Below are 24,695 nucleotides of genomic sequence, written 5' to 3' on the forward strand. Positions count from 1 at the left end.
TATATTTATCTCATGCAATGTGGTGTCATTTGTCGATGTATAGTAAAACATTCCCGATAATAATATATTAACTAGTCATTAAATCTCTTAATTACTGTTATACCTCACCCACATAAACAATAACATGCCGTGCCTATTACATCTTTCATGTTATATATGATACCTTTTTGTTTATTTTTATTTTTGAGGCTGATCAATGATCTCACCATACCTTTATGGTGCTTCTCCGATGGTGCGGGGCCACAACCCCGACCCTCTCTCCCTTCTCCTCCCCCTATTTGATTTCCTTCCTGAGGAAATAGTGACAAAATAAAACATTTTGTTGTACCTGGGCTTGGTCTTTTGGTTTAGAATTTGCTATTCTGCATATTGAATCGGCTGATTGCCAACTGGATGCATCAAAATGAGTCTCTAAATGTCTAAATGGTATCCAGGATCACAATGCTTTGGCTCAAAAACAGTATTTGTAAAAGTTGGTTTCGTAGATTAAATCATTTAGTTACCAATAGTCTTTTATACAAAAAACAGGGAGGGCGGAATTAAACCGTCATATACCTTTGCAGTAGAGCCGGTGCACCATTTTGAACGGGAAGGTGACTGGTTTCTTTTAATTAATGGGAATGAGTGCATCTAACCCCCCCCCACCCAACCCCCCTCCTCCACCGTCTCTTGCAACGCTAGCTATGATCAACCATAATCAACATCAGTACAGTTATAGTTTAACATGATCACACATTGTGAGTCTTATGTAAAGAAGTATCAGCCAAACATTTCAATTAGTCAAATCTATGTTATGTTTAACTAAGTATAGGAGATTTAGTGTGGATGAGAAAGGAGCAAGCGTGGTCCCTGCCAAACTATAGGCTTTCTCGATCATTCATAGTCAACATAAATAAAAGAAGAAAATAAATGAGAATAAGGATTCCAATTACTTTAGAGCTAACCACATAGTCATTCGATGTTTGTTGTTTTGTTTACTTTTACTGACAGACCAGACACATCTTCATTGAATTTGAAGTGGACTGACTAACAGACAGACAGACACAAACAGACACAAATTGTGACAATTATAAACAATCTTATCTGAACACTCGTGAAGATTTAAGCTAAAATAATGACAAGTTTAAAACATCCAAAGTATTGTGTCTAACATGAAATAACTCTGCAAATCGTTTACAAATTTGTGATAATTTTCCCCTTTGTCTTCTTTTTGACTTAAAATTGCATTTCTATGAAACTTATGACTTAGTATGATATGAATACATAACATTATAGCCTTTAATCTGAAATGTCCCAGTGATATGATAAAGAGGAGATTGTATTACAGATATGCTCAAGAGTCGCAAGGTATTTGATGAGACAACTCTTCATGTCAAGTCTATACCTTTAAGAAAAGCTATTGTTTGCCTTATTGATCAATGGATAACAAAATCATGAATCTAGGATTTAGAAAATATGGAAACTTAATCGATCACCATTATGAATTTAGGAACTCTCGTAGAAGTACCCGTCCCCTCGCCCAACCCAAAGATCTTCATAATTTAAAGTTTTATTTTTAATTTAGCAAGTTTAGAATACTACTCATATATATAACGAAATCAATGCAGTTATCGCTAGTTAAAGGTCATCAACATTACCCCAAAAAATATGCTAGATGTTCAAATAACGGTAACCTATTATCAAATTTCAAAAAGCAGTGTGCTGACACTCGGTATAGGTTTCCACACTGAGATGTTTTGCTGGTCTTTCTTTAAGAATCCTGAATAGGTCGGAGGAATGTAGAAGAATCAAATCCGCTAGGAAAGTAGACTTGAAATCTTCCAGCACTTTTTAGTATAAAAATTATGCAAATCAACGATGACCTTTGTAGCGTTCTCTAAAATCAGTAAAAATGCTAACATATGTCTGTTGGAGTCATTGACGTTCAGAAATTAACCTATGAAAAAGACTGCGGTTTAGGCTTTGGATCAGCGGTTTGAAGTCTTATGTTGTCCACTCTGTATATGTGCTGTAACCAATTATGCTCGGCATATAAGCTATTGATAGACGATTAAAACGTAGAAAAGAAGAAACAGTTTTGTGAAGAACGCTTTGAAAGTATAGTCTGCAGTACTACTGTTGCTGCAAAGTGTCAATTCGGAGCCATTGTTAATGACTTCTGGGGTGACTTCTAGGGTGATATTGACAGATTTCGATTAATTTAGCACATTTTGGGATGTTACTGCTTGAGTTGTGTATTCACGTGAGCAAACATGCATGATTGCAGTTGTTACTCCCATGTCATACAAAATGTATGACAAGTGTACAAGGGATAGCAAAATGAAGAACAAATCTTAAAGAGAATAAGAATAAGAATGAAACAAAATCATAAACCAATAATATTAATATTACACTGAATGAAAGACTATTGATTCACCGCAAATTTTCTTGGAAGTTATCAGCGTTGTTTGAGTGGGCATTATTCTATCAAAACTAAAAATTGCATAAAACCCAAAGCACTCAACATTTGGCATTACAAATGAACGCCATTTATGTCATTATTGCGTGTCTTATTATGGTCAGTGCTTCATATAACTAGAAGCTATACTTTCGGTGGTGATACACAATGCCATGCATCAGTTTGATGTAACTTACGACTGAGTAGAATACGAAAATGTTGAAAGTATTGAATCAAATTGATATATACTTCTCTACTTAATCATCATTTGGTGAGAATATCAAAGAGTGTTTCCCAGTTTCATCCATTGCAAACGTATCTTGGTGGATGCTCGGTAGTTAACATTGGTACAATTGTTGACCAAATTCCTTGAGCTGCATTGAAATAGCGGATTGAAATATAATAACATGTTACCGCTTACCCACTGTACACAAAGTACCGGAGGTGTTTATTGAAATAATTTATACATTGCAATGTACAGTAGAGCTACTGACGTCACAATGTTGAAATGTAACAACCAGTGACGTAACTAGAGTTTTTCATATAGAGGAGCTGATACCGTGGCATAGGGAGGGAGGGAGGAGGGAGGGAGGGAGGAGGGAGGAGGGAGGAGGGAGGAGGGAGGAGTGAGGAGGGAGGAGGGAGGAGGGGGAGGGGTAGGTGAGGGAGGGAGGGAGGGAGGGAGGGAGGAAGAGAAGTGCGATGGAGGGGAGGGGGTACACTCGAAAAGGGTAAAATAGTTATGATGAAATATCGTATAACATAAAAAAATAGGTATAAATTGCAAATATCCTTACCTCTGAAGTTGTTAGTATCATCATGAGTTTTCGTTTATTTCTATTAAGCTGCATGGAGATTCTAACATATTGTATCACTTTATAAACCAATCATATCAAGGATACAATGGATAACCGCTTCCGATTGGTCAACCACATACCTGTTTGATAACTCCTGACAGATTCCAATTAAGGTATATAACCTTCATATTTTACATTTACTACCTGTAGTCTGAACTCCTTACGGTTACAGATTTTAAACGAAATCATAATAATATATATTTTTTTAAATAGATAAAAGCGTTAGAATATCTGCAATTTTACAAACGGACAGACTGACATTAACATCCGTGAAGCAGATGAATGTGTTTCCATGGTTATGACATCTTCTGTCGCACAAATACATAAACACAACATTTCAAATTTGACAGGAAAGGTCACATGGGACAGACATTTTGCTTTAATTTCATGACTGCTATGCAACTTGGGCTTCATAAGTACCAGAGGAGAATTTGCTTGGGCCCAATTTAAGTTTGAAAAAGAAACATGGCTCATGGGTACACAAGAGGACAATGACATCACTGGTCTTCGTCTCCATAGTATCACAGTTATAATTGTATAGGATATATCCTACAGAAAATGCAACACACTTCCTTCAAATATATCTGTCACAAGCAAGAACATTTCCTGTGGATATTTCCTTGTGAGGGTGTGGGATATTGGGTGTCGTCATCACTTTATTATCAAATTTAGGCATAATTATAAGGATATATATCCCATAGAATGTGCATTTTCCACGAATAAAAGAACACACTTCCTTAGCGTATATCCTTCACAGACAAATACATTTTCTATGGATATTTCCTAGCAAGGGTGTGAATAATCGGGTGTCTTCATTAAGGCCATGGTACATACTCATGAACCTCATTTGCATAAACTATATTGGCCAACAACTCTCTGATCATACCGACAACGGTGATAAAAGAAAGTCAATAAAAATATTATTTTCAAGTACTTTTCTTCGTTGCAATTTGATTTTTTATTTTATTTAGGCCAACTACCCTGATGAAACTATACGATGTGATTCTAGACGCCGTCCTTAATCTAACAACAACAAAAAGAGATCAAATTAAAATTCCCATGTAAATGTAATAAAGACACATATTCTCTTATATATAAATCTTGTTTATGCCTCCTATAGATGTAAACGTAATAAACGTATATAATGTGTTATAAATCTTGTTTACAAAAAGGCTTGTTGATATTTGACTTTCAACTAATGGATTTTCCCTGATATTGTTTTATCGGTAACTCTAATACAACTGTTCACCAAATCGCCATTGGAGCCCCAGTAACAAACTGACCAACCTAATGTTGCATATACCAAACAAACTGAACATTGCCTCACCATATGTTAGTGTATTATTAGTGTGGCTTTGGGGTGTATATACCTGTAATAACTTTATGAAGTATTAATGTTCAGTCTGTGATAAGCGTAACGGACTCTATATTTTATTAGAAGGTCGGATAAAATTGCCAAGTTGAAATCATTATAGTTTTGGCTTACAGTTTCATAAACATTCTAGCAATGATTCGATGTGCACACCTCACCCATTATTGTATCTCTGCTGTTGATGGACTAAAGTGCATTATATCTCTATTCACAGACCACGTCACATATATTATTTCTACACAACCCTTCGTTTCCCATTCCTTATTGGAGGTAAAGGCTATACATACCATTTCAATTATGGTACGTATAGGCTACGGTAAGTTTGCCATCAATCAATCTGGGTGATTAGAAGATAGTGAACTTTTCAGCACCTCTTTCTGTAGTGATTTAATTTATTTCGCTTTGTGAATATTAAAGTGGTATACAGCGTAAACCATGGGCCCCCCGTTCAACATGCCTCCGTGTCAAATCAAGCACATCCACCTACGAACCACTTTCTCTGCTGGCACTTACAAACAAGTATCCCCCCCTCCGCCCTCAAGACATTTCCTATCGAGCGTATCTATCCGAGGTTCTACAACCTCTTGGCTATTCGGTGTACTAGCCGCTCTTTGATTTAAACAATTATCGAAGAGAACTGACGACAAGCTCTTTTCTTCACGGGAAGAGGCCCGTTGGCAGTTTTGAATAGGAAATGGGAAGTAAGAACAATTAGGGCAAGTTGGAGATCCATGTCAGGAGAAACCAAGTGAGGATACAATGTTAGTAGTTGAACAGGTATAGACGGATCGGTAGAAATCGATACAAGAAGGCCACCAGAGGGACCAAATGGGGCATTATCCATGTCACCGCACGTAGCCGTTTCGAATCTCATCTTCACCGTACTGTCTATATATGCGAAGAAAGAATTAACCTTCTTCGTCGCTTATCAGGAGTGTGTCGACAAATTTAAAGCATGTATATATATAGGAAGCATAATTTCCAGATAGAAATTACAAACAAATTATAACTTATAACTCGGCCGATTATAGGTGGTCAACTTCGTTCTTGTGTTTCTTTTTTCTTCTGATGGTGGATAGGGGAGGGAGGGAAGTCAAACGATAGGATTATTATCTGATGGGGTAGAACGTGAAGGAAGAAAGATTTTTGCAAACGTCTCAGAGTCACAATGACATTGAAGTGATGTATAGCCGCCCTCATATCACAAATCTGCCGGATCCTTGTGATCCTTATTAATAATAGTGATTCCTTCATGCAAAGAACATGGTTCAATAGAATCTAAATCAAACTCAACTTTAAGATCGTTTTATTAGGAGAATATTTCTTTGAGTCTTTGATTACTCGATAGCCATTGGCGGTCTTACTTTGATCAACCGCAGGTCTTATTTTGAATATAATAGGCCTGTTGAAATATATCGAAAATGGCGAAATATCAGAAGACTATAAGATATTGTCTCCCAAGAAATATACCACAATGCAACCCACCCGATTCCGAATCTCAGTCGAACTGTGATTTTAATCTGTTATGATGCCACAATAATAATCCTCGGGGAATATATTTCATACCTCAGTGTTCAATTTTTTCGCATAATATTGAAAAAAGGAAGTCATGCACATTGGCCTAAACTTTCAAAGCAGGCTACATTTCAGACCGTTGGCCATTGCTCAATGTTATATTCATAAATGTTTTATATTCATAAATGTTTTTTATTCATAAATGTTATGTTTGAATCGATTGACGGTTTTTGAGTAGCCAGAACCTCGTCCAAGGAGACTTGTAAAACCTGTAATAACCAGTTGAAATGTAATAACGGAACGAATAAGGAACCACTGCATATGTATTTAATAAAACTCCCTGGTATAAAATTAAAAAAAAATCTACCAACAATTTGTATTTATAATGATTATAGTCGTACGAAACCAGTTTAGCTTAGATAACCCTTTTTTATTATTAATTATCGTAGCTTTTGTAAAGCTTAATATGCCTGTCAGCTTTGCCCACATTAACAAGGAATTCTCCGTCGCCACATATTATTTACTTCAAAGACACTAGTTGGAATAATATATTGGTGGGTTCATCTTTTCACAACTTCCCGGCTTTCGTCTCGTAAAATAACTTATTCAACACTTTATAAAGATGTAAACAGATGATGTACAACACAAAATGAAGTTCATCCGTTCACTCTCCCAGTCATCAATGAATATATCCCGTTCATTGCTCCAGTCATCCATCTATACATCCAGTCACTGGTAGAAATTTAGATACAGTTGGTTTCATTATCACCTTCGGCAGCTAGTTGGTGTCGTATAACTATTTTCACACTGCATATAAAATAATTTCACACACTTCATCCCCAGCCAGTTAGTGGGACATCATTTTAGAACGCTACTACCACTGTATTCTGTCCTCCCAAATAATGCTTTAAAGCACTCGTACTGACAGTACAAACAGTTTCTAGCTTTTTAAATCTGATAGCAAACGGCATGACTTTCATACTGCACATACTGCCAGTACGAGTGCTTCGAAGCGGGACATAAAAGTACAGTATAACCAAAAACTGCCCCATCTTGGTGTTATCCCTTACATATAGATGCACCCAACGTCTTGTTTCTTCTTCCCGGAGTAGAGCATGACGTCATCACTGCGTGTCATCTCCAAGGTTCATCATGTGTTGTTTGTGACGTATCTATCATCATGTCTGTATGTCTGTCTCTCTCTCTCTTCTTTGGTCGCTACGATCCTTCCTCTATAACTTGACACATTAAGTCAAATACTAATTTAGTGAATATTGAATAAATTTCTTCTATTTTCTCGGTGTATCTGTCACCTAAACAGTTTTTGAGTGATATTGTGAATGGTTCCTCAATTTTCTGTGAAAGAAAAAGGAGAGAGAGAGAGAGTGAGAGAGAGAGAATCAAGAAAAAAATTATGAGATGAATAATAACCATTGAGTGATTAAGCGTTAGAGTAAGTATGTTCAGATGACGTGTTTTACAATAATATTGAACATTGTACACGGTTCTGTGACATTCTTTAAATTTGGTTTCAGAAGAGATAAAAAAATAACGAACGTGACAATAAAGGAGAAAGACAAAGGACAGGAGAGAAAATTTCACCTTTACCATAAACGCATGCACACACAAATACAAGACAACCGATAGGGTAAAAGGACAAAAGACGAACAATTAGAACGAAAACGAAAGACAATGTGAGATAATTAATTAAAAACCTTAAAAAATCAGTGAACGATTGAAACAAGTTCAGTTGGTACAATGTCTTACCTTACTTTGTTCTTAATTTGTTAAAATAATGGGCGACACCAAAAAATTTAAAAGTGCGTCGTAAATGGTTCTCTTTGGATATCTGAAGTATACATATAACAGAAGCTCAAAATGACATTGCTTACGTAAGGTTTTACAAATGATATAGGAAAATGGTATTAGAATGTGAGAATTCAACCGAAATACTGCTGAAATTCTACTTAAGTTCAATAATGATATAAACATATAGTTTATTTATAATATTAACCGTATAAAGCCAGTAACTTTAACAACCTTCAGATTGCTTTAATTATTCTTCTTCGGTAAAAAAGTTCGTCTTGTATCGAGACAGAAAACATTGAAAGTGCAAAAATCAAGGTTCTGTTAATTCTTCAAACGTTATATCTGAGTCCTTCAGTTATACTTACGCCACTTAGACGATGTATAGTTTACAATTCGTGCTAGCTTCATTCTATAAAATCTTTATCGTGCGTGCTTCTTCTTTAAAACAAATAACGTCATAATTACGTCTACAATTTAATTCGCGGACGATTAATTAATCAACCAGGGCAATCTAAGCAGCTGATATTTGACAAAGATCTCTCAGTCGTATAATAACGTTGAAATCCTTGTTTTTCTAATGATTGAGCACAGCCATGCAATCGCTCTTCTAAAGCACCAGATCAAGGTTAACTCAAAGAGATCTAGGTCGCCGAGATTTATCCTCTAAAAGTTATCAAAGTCAAAGTCCAAAAACAAAAGAAGGGGAAAAATGCCACGTGACTTCGCTGTTAGACCAGGGTTGTCCAACCTTTTGCAGAGGAGGGCCACATGGAATGATTATGATGAAGGAGAGGGCCGCATGAACCCTACGCTCGATTTTTTTGCCCGAAGCCCAAGGCAACAAAATGTGAGCACTGCGCGCGGAGCGCACTGATTTATTTTCCTTCCTGATAAAACAGATGAATAAAGTACAACCGCCCCCCCCCCCCCTCCGCTGAGAGTGTCACACAAATTAACTGACCTGTATGCAGTTCAGTTTTGGACCCAGAAGGTTCGAATGATTGATAATATATCTTCAAATTGTTATCAATAAATCTGCTTACTAAAATTTCGCACCGTAGAGCATCTCTGGCGGGCCGGACGCAACCCTGCGCCGGGCCGGACTGCGGCCCACGGGCCGTAGGTTGGACAACCCTGTGTTAGACGTATTCTCGAAGTATCAGGTTCGCATGATTTGATAACGACAATGGACACAATCTCTCCAAATAACGGATTGTATCCCACTTGAAAACTATAGAAACTGTACGGTGCATGTCGAATAGGAATACGGTAGGCCTATATATTTCAGGAAGGTGAAAAATATTGCAACATAGACCGACTGGACCTTTTCCCAAGGTGAGGGCAATGGGGACGGTGGGGGACGGGGGGGGTCAGCCTGATGCATGCCATCCTCTTCACCTTTTGAGATCCAATTTTGACCTGCTCCTAAACTGTGTGAGGTTTCATAACTCAGTAAATCTAATGAAACTTATAAGGGGATTCCAACCCCTAGACGTTTTGCAATTATATAACCATATACTGTCAATTTTTGATGGGTCAGGAAAACTTTGAAATATGAAAATGAATATATTTTCTAATTATTTTCACAAGAAATGACCTCTGATTTAATTTGAGAGAAAAAAAAAATTGTGAAATATTAGGAAGAAACAATATAAAGAAGTCTAGGGACTAAAGATAATGGTTGACTTCACGCGTGCTGCATCATGGGTCATTATCTCATTAAACGCATGACAAATTCTTTGCGATTCATAAAACAAGAAGAACGAAAAAACCCTTCCACAGTCAGTGACGTTGGGGAAGGTGGGGGGAAGGGGGGGAAGGGGGGGAAGGGGGGGAAGGGGGGGATCTTCCATCAAATCCCATGAAGTGGGCCGGATCCTCCCCAGGGAAGAAATGGTACATTCTGGGGTACATTTATAGAAACTAACATTTAGGTCTTTAATTAGGTGTAGACAAAAGAAGGGACTGAATGTACAACATCCTACGACTGAATTCCCCCTTCCCCCTCTCCCCACCCCGACTAACGATGGAGTGGGTTGCCATGCCCCGGTCGTCTGCCCCATTCATGCACACACCACTGATGTGTCATATCAGATATGAACGTTATAACATTGTACGGTATATCTACTGATTAATATATAGGCGTATGCAGTATACTCATAGAAATATGCAACCTCATGATGAGTGTAAATATATGAGATATGTTGTCTCTATATTGTATTAATGTTGCCATAGTAACTACCTTTGATAGATCTATTCAATACATATTATGATGGAAGGATGACAATACTTGGAAGTAATCATCGCATAATGATTTTATTGTGGCATATTTAAAATCAATATGGTTCAATGAAACGAACTTGTTTTGCTTCGAGGCAGTAAAGCGAGTTCTATTCATAATATACGGATAGATTGTTCATGTGTGGATGAATGAAAATCAGTAAGCAATGCATGTACGTTGTGATGGTACGTATAGGCTAAAGTTTATACGGTATAGGCTTATCTTATTGGTTTCAATCAGTTCATATTGCCACTTTATAGAGCGACACACTTGTTACATTTGCTTAACCGTTTGGAGAAAGGAAGATGCACATTTTCTGGCTTAAGCGTTTTTCAAAATTAAACAACGGGTGGGGATTGTGGGGGGGGGGGCTGGGGGTTGGGGTGGGGGAGGGTTAACACACCGCCGAAAGGCAGTGAATTAACTTAGGGCGAGTAAAACCCGTTACCCGTTACGATAACCTATTTGAGGGACACTGGGGAACTTAAGCCTCAATGTATACAGGTTTCGGCAATGATGTTATAATTGGATAATTGCATGAGGAAGATTTATGGGTTTTACTTAGGCCTATTTGTTACTATACACCGACGTTCACGAATAACCTGACTCGACATTGTGTCCATATTTCATCCTGAAATCTCACTCGCACATGTTTCATCTGAACCCGGTATGAACTTTTGGGAACGTCATGAATATCTACAGTCAAAAGATGGCGCCAGCCATTCTATTGCTTACAATTGACAGGAAGCAGTGTCTTCCCTCTGGCAAACAAGTGTCATAGATCCATGGAATTTGATTTGTTCATTAACCAAAGGTATATATAAACTGTTACAGATTTACCGCTGAGAACTTGATTAAGTATATATATTAGTAGTATATAGTTGAGTATAATCCTTACCCGAAACACCTCGGCGGATATCCCCATCTGTCGGTGTCTCTCGGCTGTCTTCTGGAGTAGATTGATTACAGAATCCATATCGTCTAATTTCTCTACGACCTCATCAAAGATGTTTATCATTAACGTAGACTGTGTCTCGAAACTGAACAATCCTCTTAATTCTTCTTCATTTTTACCTTTGAATTCTGGGAAGTAATCTTGAACCGAGGGTTCCATACGAAACAGTCTGAAAGAGAGAAATATATATTTATATATATATATTTGAAATTGTAATGATTTGGAAAAAGTATAACACAGTGAAAAAACTTCCAGCATCCACCGGGATTGAAACCCCGGGCCTCCAGCTAGTGTCCTCGTTGCTGATATATGATATTTGGCACACTTTTGCTGTTTTGCGTATTACAGCTGGGACATTATTTTGTACGTATATGATTGAGGGTCTATACGCCCTTGTATTTCCTGTTCGCTGTCAAAGAGACTCGGTTTCAGCCACACGTACATGTAAGGCAAAACATTCATAGCTTCGTATACCGCCTCAAATTTGCATTAAATACGAATTAAGTGGGTGATGAGTTTTCGAATATTACCTAATTTGAATATTCAAATTGCTTCTATATGTATAGTTGCAAGAATCATTTAACCCCGAGCATGATAAAATGAAATAAACAATAACCTCTCAGAAATGTTGCATTCGTTATTTACATAAAAAGCTGCCATAGGCCTTTAGACTCTGGATTATTTATACCTTATTGAGACAGAATGATTGAGTAACCGACATTGCCATTAATCTAAGAAAAGGATATTCCTTTGTCGATTAGACTGAAATCACCTTGATGTGTTTGTTACTTTACTGTCTCCAAAAAATACATTTCTGCGATTGATTTCGGTATCGATTGACATATCAGCTATTTTGGCACCTCTTTGTATACATTAGTACATGACACCATTTTGTACCTCCATAGAGAGGGGTCGACCGGTCCCTGTATATACCGTTAGCAGTCCTTTAGACGCGTTTATAGCCACACGTGCCAAAAAAAAAAAAACCTACAACACTGTTTGTGAAATCATATGTAAATCTCCGATTCGGTTAGACGTACTCTACAACGGTACACTCCATCATGTTATTTTTGATCCATGACAATGTGTTTCGTACACAATACCGTTTTGCACGAAGGTGCACGTTTGGAAAGTCAAAATTTCCCATCGTCCCACGGTTCCTTTATTCCATCACATCCCACCTCCCCAGGATGGATATCAGTTACAACTGAACTTGTTGTTCACGTCACCGCCATCCTTATTCAGTGTCCAATTAATTCATTTAAGTCAGACAAACAAGAAGAGACTAAGAAGAATATACTAGCCTACATGTTCAGCAGAAATCGTCTCTGAGAAGTAGACACATAATCCTCTCATCCTGTTGCTAGGATTTGCATAACCCCCCTTTTAAAGCAGTGGTTTGCGCTATAAGACAGCATACAATCTTCATCAACTTTCACCAGACTTATTTAGCGCGCTATATACGTTGCTGAAATGAGAATGCAATTTGCCCAAAATGATACTGTCCATTATTTGTTTAGCTAGTTGACCCTATACGGTATACATACTAAAGCATACGTCTATTCGTGCTGAAACATTGTTCACATTTATCATTCGTCATAAATATGTGAAAAGCAAATTGACGTTCTCTTCAACATTTTCAACCGTCAGACAAACTGAAACTTGACCATTTCAAGGTAATATGAACTGAACCTCTGTGGAATTATATAGTTAGCTTGCAACGGTTAAGTTTCACGGAATATTCATTTCCTCCGAACAACGAAATTGCTCTCAAAGTTCAATCCTATGTGATGGAATGAGGTGAGGAACAGGGGAGCTAACAATTTGTACTGGTGGAGGAAGGAGGAGGGGGATGGGATACGATGTTTAGTGGTCCATGTGAGAGGTCATAGGGGAGAGGGTTCACCCGGGATATTTTTTTTCTGGGGGGGGGGGTAGAGATGGGGGAGAGCAAGCGTATACAAGTACATTTAACAGTTGAAAAGAAGAAAATAATATAACACAAACAAAGATAATAAAAAACACGAAAAAACAACACAAAAACGAAGGGAGTTTCATGATAATTGGCATGCTAAGGTAAAGTATACCTCTGGGTAACTGGGACGTTCTATGTAAATGTCACGTGTGATAAAGACAACTGAAGACAAAATTTCTGATGAATTGATAAAAAAAATCACTATCCAGATAAGGTCAATGTGGCGGTAGTATATTTAAACATATAGACAATAACAGGACCTTTGTCACTATTGTATTATTAAAATATAAAAAACGCTTCTTTTTGGTTTTGTTTGGGCACTGAATCAGTGCCTAAATTTTAAATTAATTAATTCAAACTCATCCATTCTCAATAATAAAGTATCTTTTGTTACTTTCTGTCACTTTGTTCTCGTACTCTCAGCGCATCGAGGCTTGAAATATGCGTTTGTTGCGCTAAAATAAGAATTGTGTATTTTATTTTTTTAAATTAATTTTGAAAAATGATTTTTAGCCATCTCAGTCTGACCGTCGTATATACTTGTAAAACAGACTATGCAGAAAATTCGTGTTGCCATGGAAACTTACATGTAACACAATATATATTTGTTGTTTGTGATGGTGTTTTCAATTCTTCATATTTTTAAGAGGAGGACTAACAGTATGATTATTTTGTTATCTTTACTATACGTATGATTATTTTGTTATCTTTACTATACGTTTGATTATTTTGTTATCTTTACTATACGTATGATTATTTTGTTATCTTTACTATACGTATGATTATTTTGTTATCTTTATTATACGTATGATTATTTTGTTATCTTTACTATACGTATGATTATTTTGTTATCTTTACTATACGTATGATTATTTTGTTATCTTTACTATACGTATGATTATTTTGTTATCTTTACTATACGTATGATTATTTTGTTATCTTTATTATACGTATGATTATTTTGTTATCTTTACTATACGTATGATTATTTTGTTATCTTTACTATACGTATGATTATTTTGTTATCTTTACTATACGTATGATTATTTTGTTATCTTTACTATACGTATGATTATTTTGTTATCTTTACTATACGTATGATTATTTTGTTATCTTTACTATACGTACAGTATATATATACCTTTAACGACCACACACTGTCAGTTCTATCCGGGCCATCGTTAACATACTTCACGGTGCAGACGAGCGAACATACATACAGCCGAACGCATATAGTAACGATTTCAAAGGAGTGAAACAATTCTCAAGAGAAATCCAGATAATTTAATAATTCGACCGAAAAATATCAAAACCCTCGAAACAAATCGATAGTGAAGAACATTTTATTAGATCGTATTAGATGAGAACGTGCGACGTAGTAACTCCTTAGGGGACTCCCATCGGTTAAAAGGTATCTTTGAAACAAAACTGGAAACGAACCGCACATTTGAGATATGATCTTGTTATTGAAAATGAAATATCGGTAATTCCCGAATCAGGAAGTCAAAGACGGTACAGTAGGTAAAACAAAGATATGAAGCTAAATGTATCAAGTAAGTCTCAATTCAGGAATTTTACACCACCCCCCCCCCCTTTTTGGTACCCACAGTTTAAAGCAGGTCTACGGTAGCTCAAATATATATATATATATATATATATATATATATATATACATACATATATATATATACATACATACATACATATATATATACATATATATATATATATATATATATATATATATATATATATATATATATATATATGTATATATATATATATATATATATATATATATATATATATATATATATATATATATATATTTATATATACCACTGCACCGGGTAATATTAGATCAGATATTGGAAATCGCGACTGCAGTTAGACTACAGCTAAGATCAAAGGTCACGGTTTGTCACCACTTGACGTATAGTTTCCTAGCACCGGCACGTTACATGGCATGATACATTACGGCATGTTAGATTGTGTTGCTTTGTGAAACCTCAATATTAGATTTTATAATGAACTACAAAATCTAGCCTGTTCTTACAGTTTTCCAATTTTTTTTTTTAGTACTGGCCTCTCACATATACGTATATAATGGTTTAGTAGAAATCATTACTGTATAATACAAACACACCCAAAAACATGTATGGCATTCTATCGTATAACAAATAATGGTGCACATGCCAATAAGAAATTTATTTTGCCTCGAACAGGAACCCCATTGTTCGTCAAAGTATTTAGGAGACGCCATGTGTCTATGTTCCGTGATTCAATAGCCTAATGTGTTAATATATATCTCTATCTTCACACTATAATAGATTATACGTTTTCATTTAAGACTCCTTTTTCTCTCGTAAATTGATTTGAACAAGAAAGCGAAAAATCACCACACTTTCCCTCGATTTACGATTACATATTATTCAAAAACTGTTCTCGCTCAAAGTCTCGCTGATTTAATAATCAACTTGAAAGTGACTAAACGAGCGGGAATAACGCACGTTCAGGAAAAAAAAAGTCAGAAGCGGTAAAATGCTCAATCCATTTTCAGCTCTGAACTCCGCGGGTGAATGCTTCAATAACAGTGATTCGTGTTGCAACCCAGCAACGATCAAATTCTGGCTGTCGTTCCGTCATCTCATGGGGTTCTCTTTCCCCCCAATAAATTTACTGAGTAATGTTTTTCATCGTCATTTTGATTGAAGGAATGACATTGTCGATTCCTTTTCATACCGGTACTCTGTCGCCCTCTCTCCCCTACTCCCCATCCGACTGCATTGTCTTCATTTCGTCAAAAGAACATATACTTCAAATACACACACATTAGCACCCACCCACACACACATATATACATATATATATTTATATATATATATATATATATATATATATATATATAGTAACTAATGAATGATTTCTATTCTAACATCATCATTTTTCAAATATCTAAGATCGTACAAAATCAAAAACCTAATATCTCGTGCCCCATACCCTTTGACATATACTATGTAACCAATACACAGGGAAACGTGGCATTGGGTTTGTTCCATAGCAATACATAGGCTATAGCAAATAGAACATCGTGAAAATGTCATGCCCCTCAGATGACCTTAGTGCCCTTTCTATGTACCCCCTCTGCATTGGTTAAAAAGTCCAGATTATATCTTCTGGCTTCAACTAAATCCGTACACAGTTGAGGTCTATAAGGGTTTAACGCTAATGTTTGTACAGTGTAGTATAAGGTCGTGTTTGTTTTTTGCAGCCCCGAATCAGTAAACAGTGCGGGTGTGTGGGTGTGTGTGTGTGTGTGCATATGTTGCTGTTTGCTGTTATATACTCTTTGGGGTTCCCTTCCTGATATCCAAGCCCAAACTTAGGCCATACAATCACGTGTATTATTTTTTAAACTTTATGACTTAAATCATTCGACTCGGTGTATTGTCTTATAATTTTAAATTCACAATTTCATATGCATGGCTCACTCGTTCTTTACTCTTTCAAAAAACGTGTTTGCTATTTTTGCTTGTGAAAAACCCGTTTTTGTTTCTCATATACTTACACATGTCAAGATACGAACAATTTATACTAACGCCTTACAATCGAAAAAGGATAAGACATGAAATTATGTTAAATACGTTACGATGCATAATTATAACAATGTTTTCTTTTGAAAGGTGGTCAACGTCCTTGCATATGTGTTGAGTTAGTAAAAAGCTCGGCTTAGGTATTTCAAACGTTATAACGTAATCTACGGTGTTAGCTCTGAAAATATTCCAAAACTAATCAACCACACTTTACATAAATTATACATAAATTAGCGATACAGACCTTCCCATGGCATGCAACAAAATATTTATATTTAATGAATTCATATTACATACCTTTAATATACTCCATATAGCTCAAACTATATTATATATAAATAATTAATGATATATATAATTATGCATCAAAAGATCAAAATAAGGATTCCGTTTTCGGTTTACAGTATCAAAAACAAGAAAAATAAAGTTAAATATTAGTTTACTTTGGGGGAAAGAAACTTTACCTACAGCTATCGCACTTTACTCTCATATAGATATAAATATCGAATGACAAAATGACGATATAATTTTTCGGGGGTTTCCCTCCGAAAAAAGAAACGATTTCAAGTAGATCAGTATTTTATTCCAAGGAAGTTTATTCTGTCATAAATCACCTGGCTACAGCCATTATTACCAATATTTCGATCCCATTATACTGCTATTACTAACTTCACAGTATGACAGCTTATATAGAAGACATACTTAAACGTTTCGTTCGACAGACTCTTCCGTTTTTAAGTTATTATGTTTTTGTGTCACTGTTCAATGGCTTCATGTCATGATATTGATCTACAAAGTAAGATTAATCGAAAGGTCAAAGTTCACGAGAAAAAGATCAAAATTTTAACTTAAATTAATTTCCTATTTTATTGTTAATATAAATGCTTCTCTACAAATTAAATAAGCATCTATACACGCCAATGCAAAACTCGTTAAATTGATTGATTTTGCGCCATTTCGATGAGAAACAAGTTTTTTTTATTTATTTTTATTTATAACGGCATATTTTTTCCCGACGTGAGAAGGGTGCATGAGGTGAGAGGGAGAGGGGGGGGGGGGGAGGGGGTCTTGACGGGGAATCGAACCATCGACCTCAAAAGCTTCATCCACTGAACCATCCAGAATTAAGTTGGATAAGAACCTTTTTCAAGCCTTGCTATTTTATTTTTATTTTTTGTTTTTCTCTTTAATATGGATCACTTACCAACCTAAGGGCTTGGAAATGATGGAATTTGTGGAATTAAACTGTTCTAATGGTGTATCTCGTTTGTTAACCTCATTTCTACCGTCAACATTTCAGAATATAAAAACAGAATCATTAAATGTTATCATTGTATAGCAATGGCCGGCGGCTGTAAAATTAAAGGCTAATCTTTATAACTTTATAACTGATAAATTAAAAACGAAACGTGTTCAGGATTAATATAGCATATATTTTTCTTAGAATAAAGGCAGAATAAAGTGAGTATCACTTTAAGGAGTTGAATTTCTAAGAATTAATATTTAGTAAACCGAGTTTGTCTAATGAAATCCATTGATTGGTATATATACTGTACATGAACACAGTTAAAATTGTTTATTAATTTGGTTTTAGACCTAGATACGTTTACGCGATTAGGTTATCCCTAAACTCACCCGACTTCCCGCATTCACTTCCTTGTTCACATCCAATGTACAATGTCCGTATATATACGATTCTTTTCAATTTACAATTAAGGTATGAGTTTTCTCGTTCTGTTACAAAAATGACATTTTCTTAAAGCAATATCTCCAGTCCGGATATTTTTATATGCAATGTAGGCTAGGTTAGTATGATTTAATACTGATGGCTCGCCAACGGCTGTATGTGTGGTATACGGTAAAACTTCGCGTGTCCCCCTGAAATTCGCGCACTACGGTATGTTATACATGTATGTATTTCCACTGATAGACACTGCCGTGTTCTTAAGTCAATTTGTAATCACTTTTTCAATCGCAAATTTAATCTACAAACCTTTAACGGAAACGGCCAAAATCCACAATGAAACAAGTAAACACCAGCTTTGTATTCTGAGACGTTTTTGTGAAGTAATTGACACATTCAGCAAAATTATGTAGTAAACTTCAACGCATGCGCGAATTTAGGGAAATTTTTGCCTTCTTTCGAGCAGTTTGGCGGAATCTGGTCAAACCATCGATGAAAGCACATAGATGAAGATTAAACTAGACCACTGAGCAAAATCAGGGAGATCTTCATCCTCTATCAGAACATTTTTGCCCTTACTATAGCGAATTTATACCGTATACCATCATACGTTAAAAGCGGAGGGGCCGATGACATGGCTCTCCACGTGGCCACACCTGGCGTTTGTTTCTGCTGGTTAACACAACAAACTAACCTGTAAATGACGCCCTCGGTAGGTTAAAAACATTGATATTATGATGGCAGACAGAGCAGATTCTTACCATGCTCAGGTATATGCGTACAGCTGTACAACACCTATACGTACAGCTGATCTTTAATGAATCTGTATTGAGGTTTGAAAGACTGCTTGACAATATAGTTACATAGTAACGTCATAAAACCTTGTGTTCACTTGAGTTTAATTTTGCAAGTACTAAAATTGTGAGTCACCGTATTCCCGTATTTTGTGTAATTGAGACCTCCACGATTATTCAGTGCAACAGAAAAATCTATATATTCATATGTATAAATCGATTCCATTATGGAAGGATATACTTTACTACCCAGTTCCTTTCCTTGGGTGTATAGGTTGGGTGGGGCAGGGGTATCGAAATCATATAAATACAGTAAGTCTTTAACAACAAACAGCCGTATTTTCTCCATCACTTAGTGCCTTTTTGAGCCTCATATATACACATTAAATATATATAGGCTACGTATGTGCACCGAGTTTAAACCTGAGGCGATTGTATACATCGTTGACACGTGTTTGAAAACTGAAAGTGATCTTTATTCCTTGAGAGCTTTTAAAGTAAACCTGTATATCACCGGAACACTTTCATCCACTTGAAATTTGCAATAGGATACATGTATCTATATGCATGAAACAGAGCGTCCACTCATGGTAACAAATTCCGAGCGGTCTCTCTTAGGTATGTATACATATATGTCATATGCAGCATATACACTGATATGTCATATACCGTGCATGGAGGAGTATCAAATATCTGTTACGCGGGGTTCTCGCCATTAACAACGGATCGTGGTGGCACTGATGAGATCATGTTGTGTATCACATAAAAATTTCTTGCTAGTAAATAATAAAAACTTGTTTTTTCCAATATAGTCTTTAATTTTGTAGATTAACTATAGGTAAAACTATTAAATCTAATTTGTTGCCCTTTTATGGTTGTTACTCAAGCTGGAAAATCATGGCCACTATAAAAGTTATTTTAGAATTATTTTTTTCGACGTCTATATAAAAATCACACGTAGGCCTATACCGATTTAAATTGGCATATACTAATTTAAATTGACATATACCGGTACAGATTTAAATTGGCATTTAACGATTTAAATTGTTATATGTCGTTTTAAATTGATGTAAGAAACTTAAAAACAATTCAGCCCTTTCCCTCTTGAAAACTTTAAGTCAATAATAGATTGAAAACACTGTCAAAAGCTGACGTCACTCGCTCTATGATAGGGTAACAATCCTCACCTTCTACAAGGGCACTCTCAAAGAGTGAACTCTCTCTCAATTAATATACATGTAAACCATATACGTAAACTAATAACATATTCGAACAGTGCAATATTGCATATCTATATCGGCATACATCATTCCATCTATCTGGCTATCTATATATTATGATTCTTGCTATCAAGCCAGGATTTTTTTTCCAGTTTTTCATCTTTTCACTCCCCCCCCCCCCCCCCCAAAGAAATCAACTTTTATCACAGAGGTCACCACCTACATAGCAAAGTTAAGCTCACACGCAAATTATTTAACCGGCTTTTTTGACCAATCTAGAGAGGCACTTTTGTCCGATTAGCCTCGAGCGAGTTATTTGACCCAACTTTGCTTTAATCATGGAACGCGATCGATGACAATATGACAGTAAAGTGATTGCTATTTCATATAATTTCTACAACAAATGAAAGTGGACAGCCAATTTTCACACATCATTCATTTTTTAACTTAATTAAAAATAAAGCTCATAAATCCGTGTGCTATAGGTTAAGGCATACATAGCTGAATACATAGTTGAATACATATATATCTTCTGAAGAAAGGGCAGATTTGCATACGGATATCGTTGGGGCAAAGAATACAAACCATATGAAATGTCCGTTCAGTTAACTAGTAATAAATAATTAAGCATACATTTATTTCCAAAAAAAGTAGAAGAAAGCATCAATATAACAGCAAAATCGAATTAGGAGCGTATAACCACACACACACACACACACACCCACACACACATATGTATATATATTATATATATATATATATATATATATATATATATATACATATATATATATATATATATATATATATATATATATATATATATATATATATATATTGTATCAAATGTTTTGCTGCCAAAAACTTTTCTTGAGCTTTCTACATCGTTCTTTCTGCTAAGACACCACGACTAGGTAGAGGCCGACATGTAAAAGAGGGCGCTGTCCTCCTACCTCCACACTTGTAGAATGTAGAATATATCATATATCAATATATATATATATATCTATATCTATATATATATAAAGTCGCAATTCAGTTTTTCAAAACTAAGATCAAGATAAAAAGGATTAAGCAGGTGACGTTTGTGATGACGTCAACTTCCAGGTAAGTTATGTTTGGTTATAAATGTGTTCTCGGTTAGGTAATAAATTACGTTTACGAGTCTTGCTAAGAAACAAATTCATACATAGATCAATTTTTCCCCAGCCTGTCATGGGATTTTCATGGTAGTGTCTACGGGAGTATTACATTACTCGTAGGCAGCTAAGTGAAAGATGAGAAAACATTTCATACCACTATACATCGAATTGATCTGTATAGTACGTATCAGGATGGCTTCGATCACAACATCACGTATATATATATATATATAGATATATATATATATATATATATATATATATATATATATATATATATATATATATATATATATATATATATATATATATATATATATATATATATATATTCTAAACATATCAACTCAACTGGAGATTGATCTTAGTGTATAGTGTTTCATTTTCCATGTCCATGGCATTCTCTAATAATGTTTAAACTATATTAATTATGTCATGCAAGTTTTTTTTTGTAATTTTCTGCAGGTTTATGGTAAGAAAGAATCATAATGTTTGTTCTAAGCTATGTATCTGTTATTAAAGGTCATATGGGAAATACAATTGTGTAGTCCTTTTTCGTCAACTTTATAATAGTTAGTTCTTACGATTTGATCGAGCTGACAGTTCAAAAAATGATTCCTGCTCTGGACTGAAAACAAAATACTGACTTCATGTAATAGTTAAAATGTATCTGTAAATATATAAATGTATCGATATCATAGGGCTTAGTTGTAGATACTCATTATTAGCTTGCTCAAGGCTCTTGCCTTCGGTTTATGGGGAAGGCCTATTTCATTTTTTTTTCTATGATTCGGAACATTTTTGAATACTTATATATGCTCGCGTGGCTATTGCTATCCCTGGCATCTCCTCCAGTTGTAATTATATGTTTTATTTTTTACCTCTAATCGTAGAAGCATGACTAACCTGTTTTAATATTTCCTTAACCTCCATTATTCTCACATGAACAATAACTGCAAGAAATAGTGTGGTGTTAGATAAGTAAATCTGCGCTGATGGAATTAGTATATACAGAATAAACCCTGACTATGCAGAAAGCGTAATAAGGATCAAACAAGATGACAAACGGATTACATATGTTTATGGAACTGATATAGTTGTTTGCAGCCCTATAGTCTTTGTTGATGCCGGTGAAGTGAGACTTAATACGAAAAATGCAATCGATTTCTTTCCGTTAACGTTCAGTTAAGGATCATTGAAGTAAGGAGCAAATCAAATTAAAATTTAAAGTTGATTTAATTAAAGATGAAAACCAATTAAAATGCATTTTAGGTTTTCGAGAGAGTGTACAAATGGTACAAAATATTTTGTACTTTCCATTCCAAGTATTACTGAAGGAGGTACGAAGGAGGACCGAAAGTTCAAATATATTTTCTAATACGGTACTCCATATTTGTTATTTATGAATCATATCTTATTTATCTTATAGACAACTTAAATTATGCCGAACATACATCGCTTTGGTGCGAGAGACCTACAATACACACGAATCCCGGCAGTATAACAAAAAGCCTTGTACCCATGACATTTATGAGGAACGCTATACTTTGCCAACCAATCTAGCTACTTTAAGACATTTTATTGATAAATGAGTTTGCTATATTCCTGCTCTCCTTGCGTTATTATTAATATTTGTTCAGGTAGTTGTGGTGAAGGGGGGGGGAGGTGGAAGGGGAGGTAGATTACAGACATAGAGGAGAATCTGAAATATACTCAGGAGATAGGAGAACACTGCACTGAAGCAGATTAATGAATCAATTTATCGCAGTTGACTTTTATTAGATTATTCCCCTGAGTTCAACACCTTCTACGCTACTTTTGGCAAGGCAAGCTAAATGCGACCGCATTTCTTTTTTATAACTGTTTATTATCCCTTTCTTCTTGCAATTTGGTAGAAAGAGCAACGTAATATATATTGGTTAAGTTAATAGATCTTATTAACACGATGTGTTGATATCGTTGCTATGGTGACAGGGCTTTTGGGGAATCGGGTAATCTTAAGCGCATCAATTCAGCTTTATAGGGTTTATCGCGATGGAGGTCTTGTCACGTGATTTCACTCGTAATTCCCGCGCGAAATTGTCTTTTAGCAGTATATAGTCCTATAGGACCACCACTCGTTAATACAAGTATTAGACTATATCACATTGCTTTGCAAAATAATGCATAATTAACTTCATTGATATGCAAATTAAACGAACTAAAGAGAAACCGCAATCAAGAAATGATCGTTCCAGGCCAACACAACGATCGATCGAAGCGGCGGTATGATTAATCATGGAATGTTTGAGTTTCATGTGAATTGGGAGAAAAGGGCATAACATTTAAAAAGGGTACGGTAACCATCGGCAAGAAAAAATGTCATGTGATTAAGTAAAGTCTGACACGACTCTCATATAGGAATATAGACAGAGGAGGCAGCTGTCAACTCAGTTTTAAAGTGGTAGCGTTCGAATATTTTTCTGCCCCCCCCCGGCACCCCTTACCCCCTTTCCATTAAAAGATACACTTCATAGTATTGTTGGATCTTTCAGCTGGAGCCAACGGTGTATATTAGCGAAACGAGTGCCAGGCAGTCAAATGCGGATAAATGTTTAGTTTGATAAAGGCTACCGGCACCTCACAATTCGTCAAAACAGCAAAGTGAAATTTTGGAGTTAAACTGTTGAAATATAGACAAAAAAAATTCTAAATTTCGACAAAACGGTTGAAATTTTGAGATTATATATACATCTCACTTTGGAGCTGCAAAATCCAAAATTTTCAAATAATGACCATTCTAGCATCTAAAAAACTAAAAATAAGAAATCATAGAATGATGGGAAAGATCTAAATATCCTGTCAGTTGTCTGCCCTCGCTGACCTTTTTTAGTTGTCATTCCTATACGCCACTGGACTGTTCTAACTTAATTGGGAAGGCTTTGACAGTGTAATCTCAAATAATTAATGCGGAGATTTCGAGAGGTAGGAGGAGAAGGAGTGGATGACGGGGAGGAAGGGAGGTCTTTCGCCTGGAAATGTTATATATATATTTTTTTCAATATTTATAATTCTTATGATT

General features: G+C 35.6%; 1 protein-coding gene across 1 annotated transcript in view; it reads right to left on the bottom strand.

Moving 5' to 3' along the window:
- Positions 1-637: 637 nt before the first annotated feature.
- Positions 638-24,695, bottom strand: part of LOC139971531 (globin-like) — a 57,025-nt gene continuing 32,967 nt past the window's right edge. Inside the window, exons 2-3 of the mRNA XM_071978089.1 lie at positions 11,170-11,395; positions 638-7,537 (exon numbers count right to left, since the gene is read on the bottom strand). Of these exons, the coding sequence (XP_071834190.1) occupies positions 7,400-7,537; positions 11,170-11,395 (364 nt within the window). The 3' untranslated portion in view covers positions 638-7,399. The remainder of the gene's footprint in view (positions 7,538-11,169; positions 11,396-24,695) is intronic.

This window comes from Apostichopus japonicus, chromosome 8 (assembly GCF_037975245.1).
Source record: "Apostichopus japonicus isolate 1M-3 chromosome 8, ASM3797524v1, whole genome shotgun sequence".
NCBI classification, from domain to species: Eukaryota; Metazoa; Echinodermata; class Holothuroidea; order Aspidochirotida; family Stichopodidae; genus Apostichopus; species Apostichopus japonicus.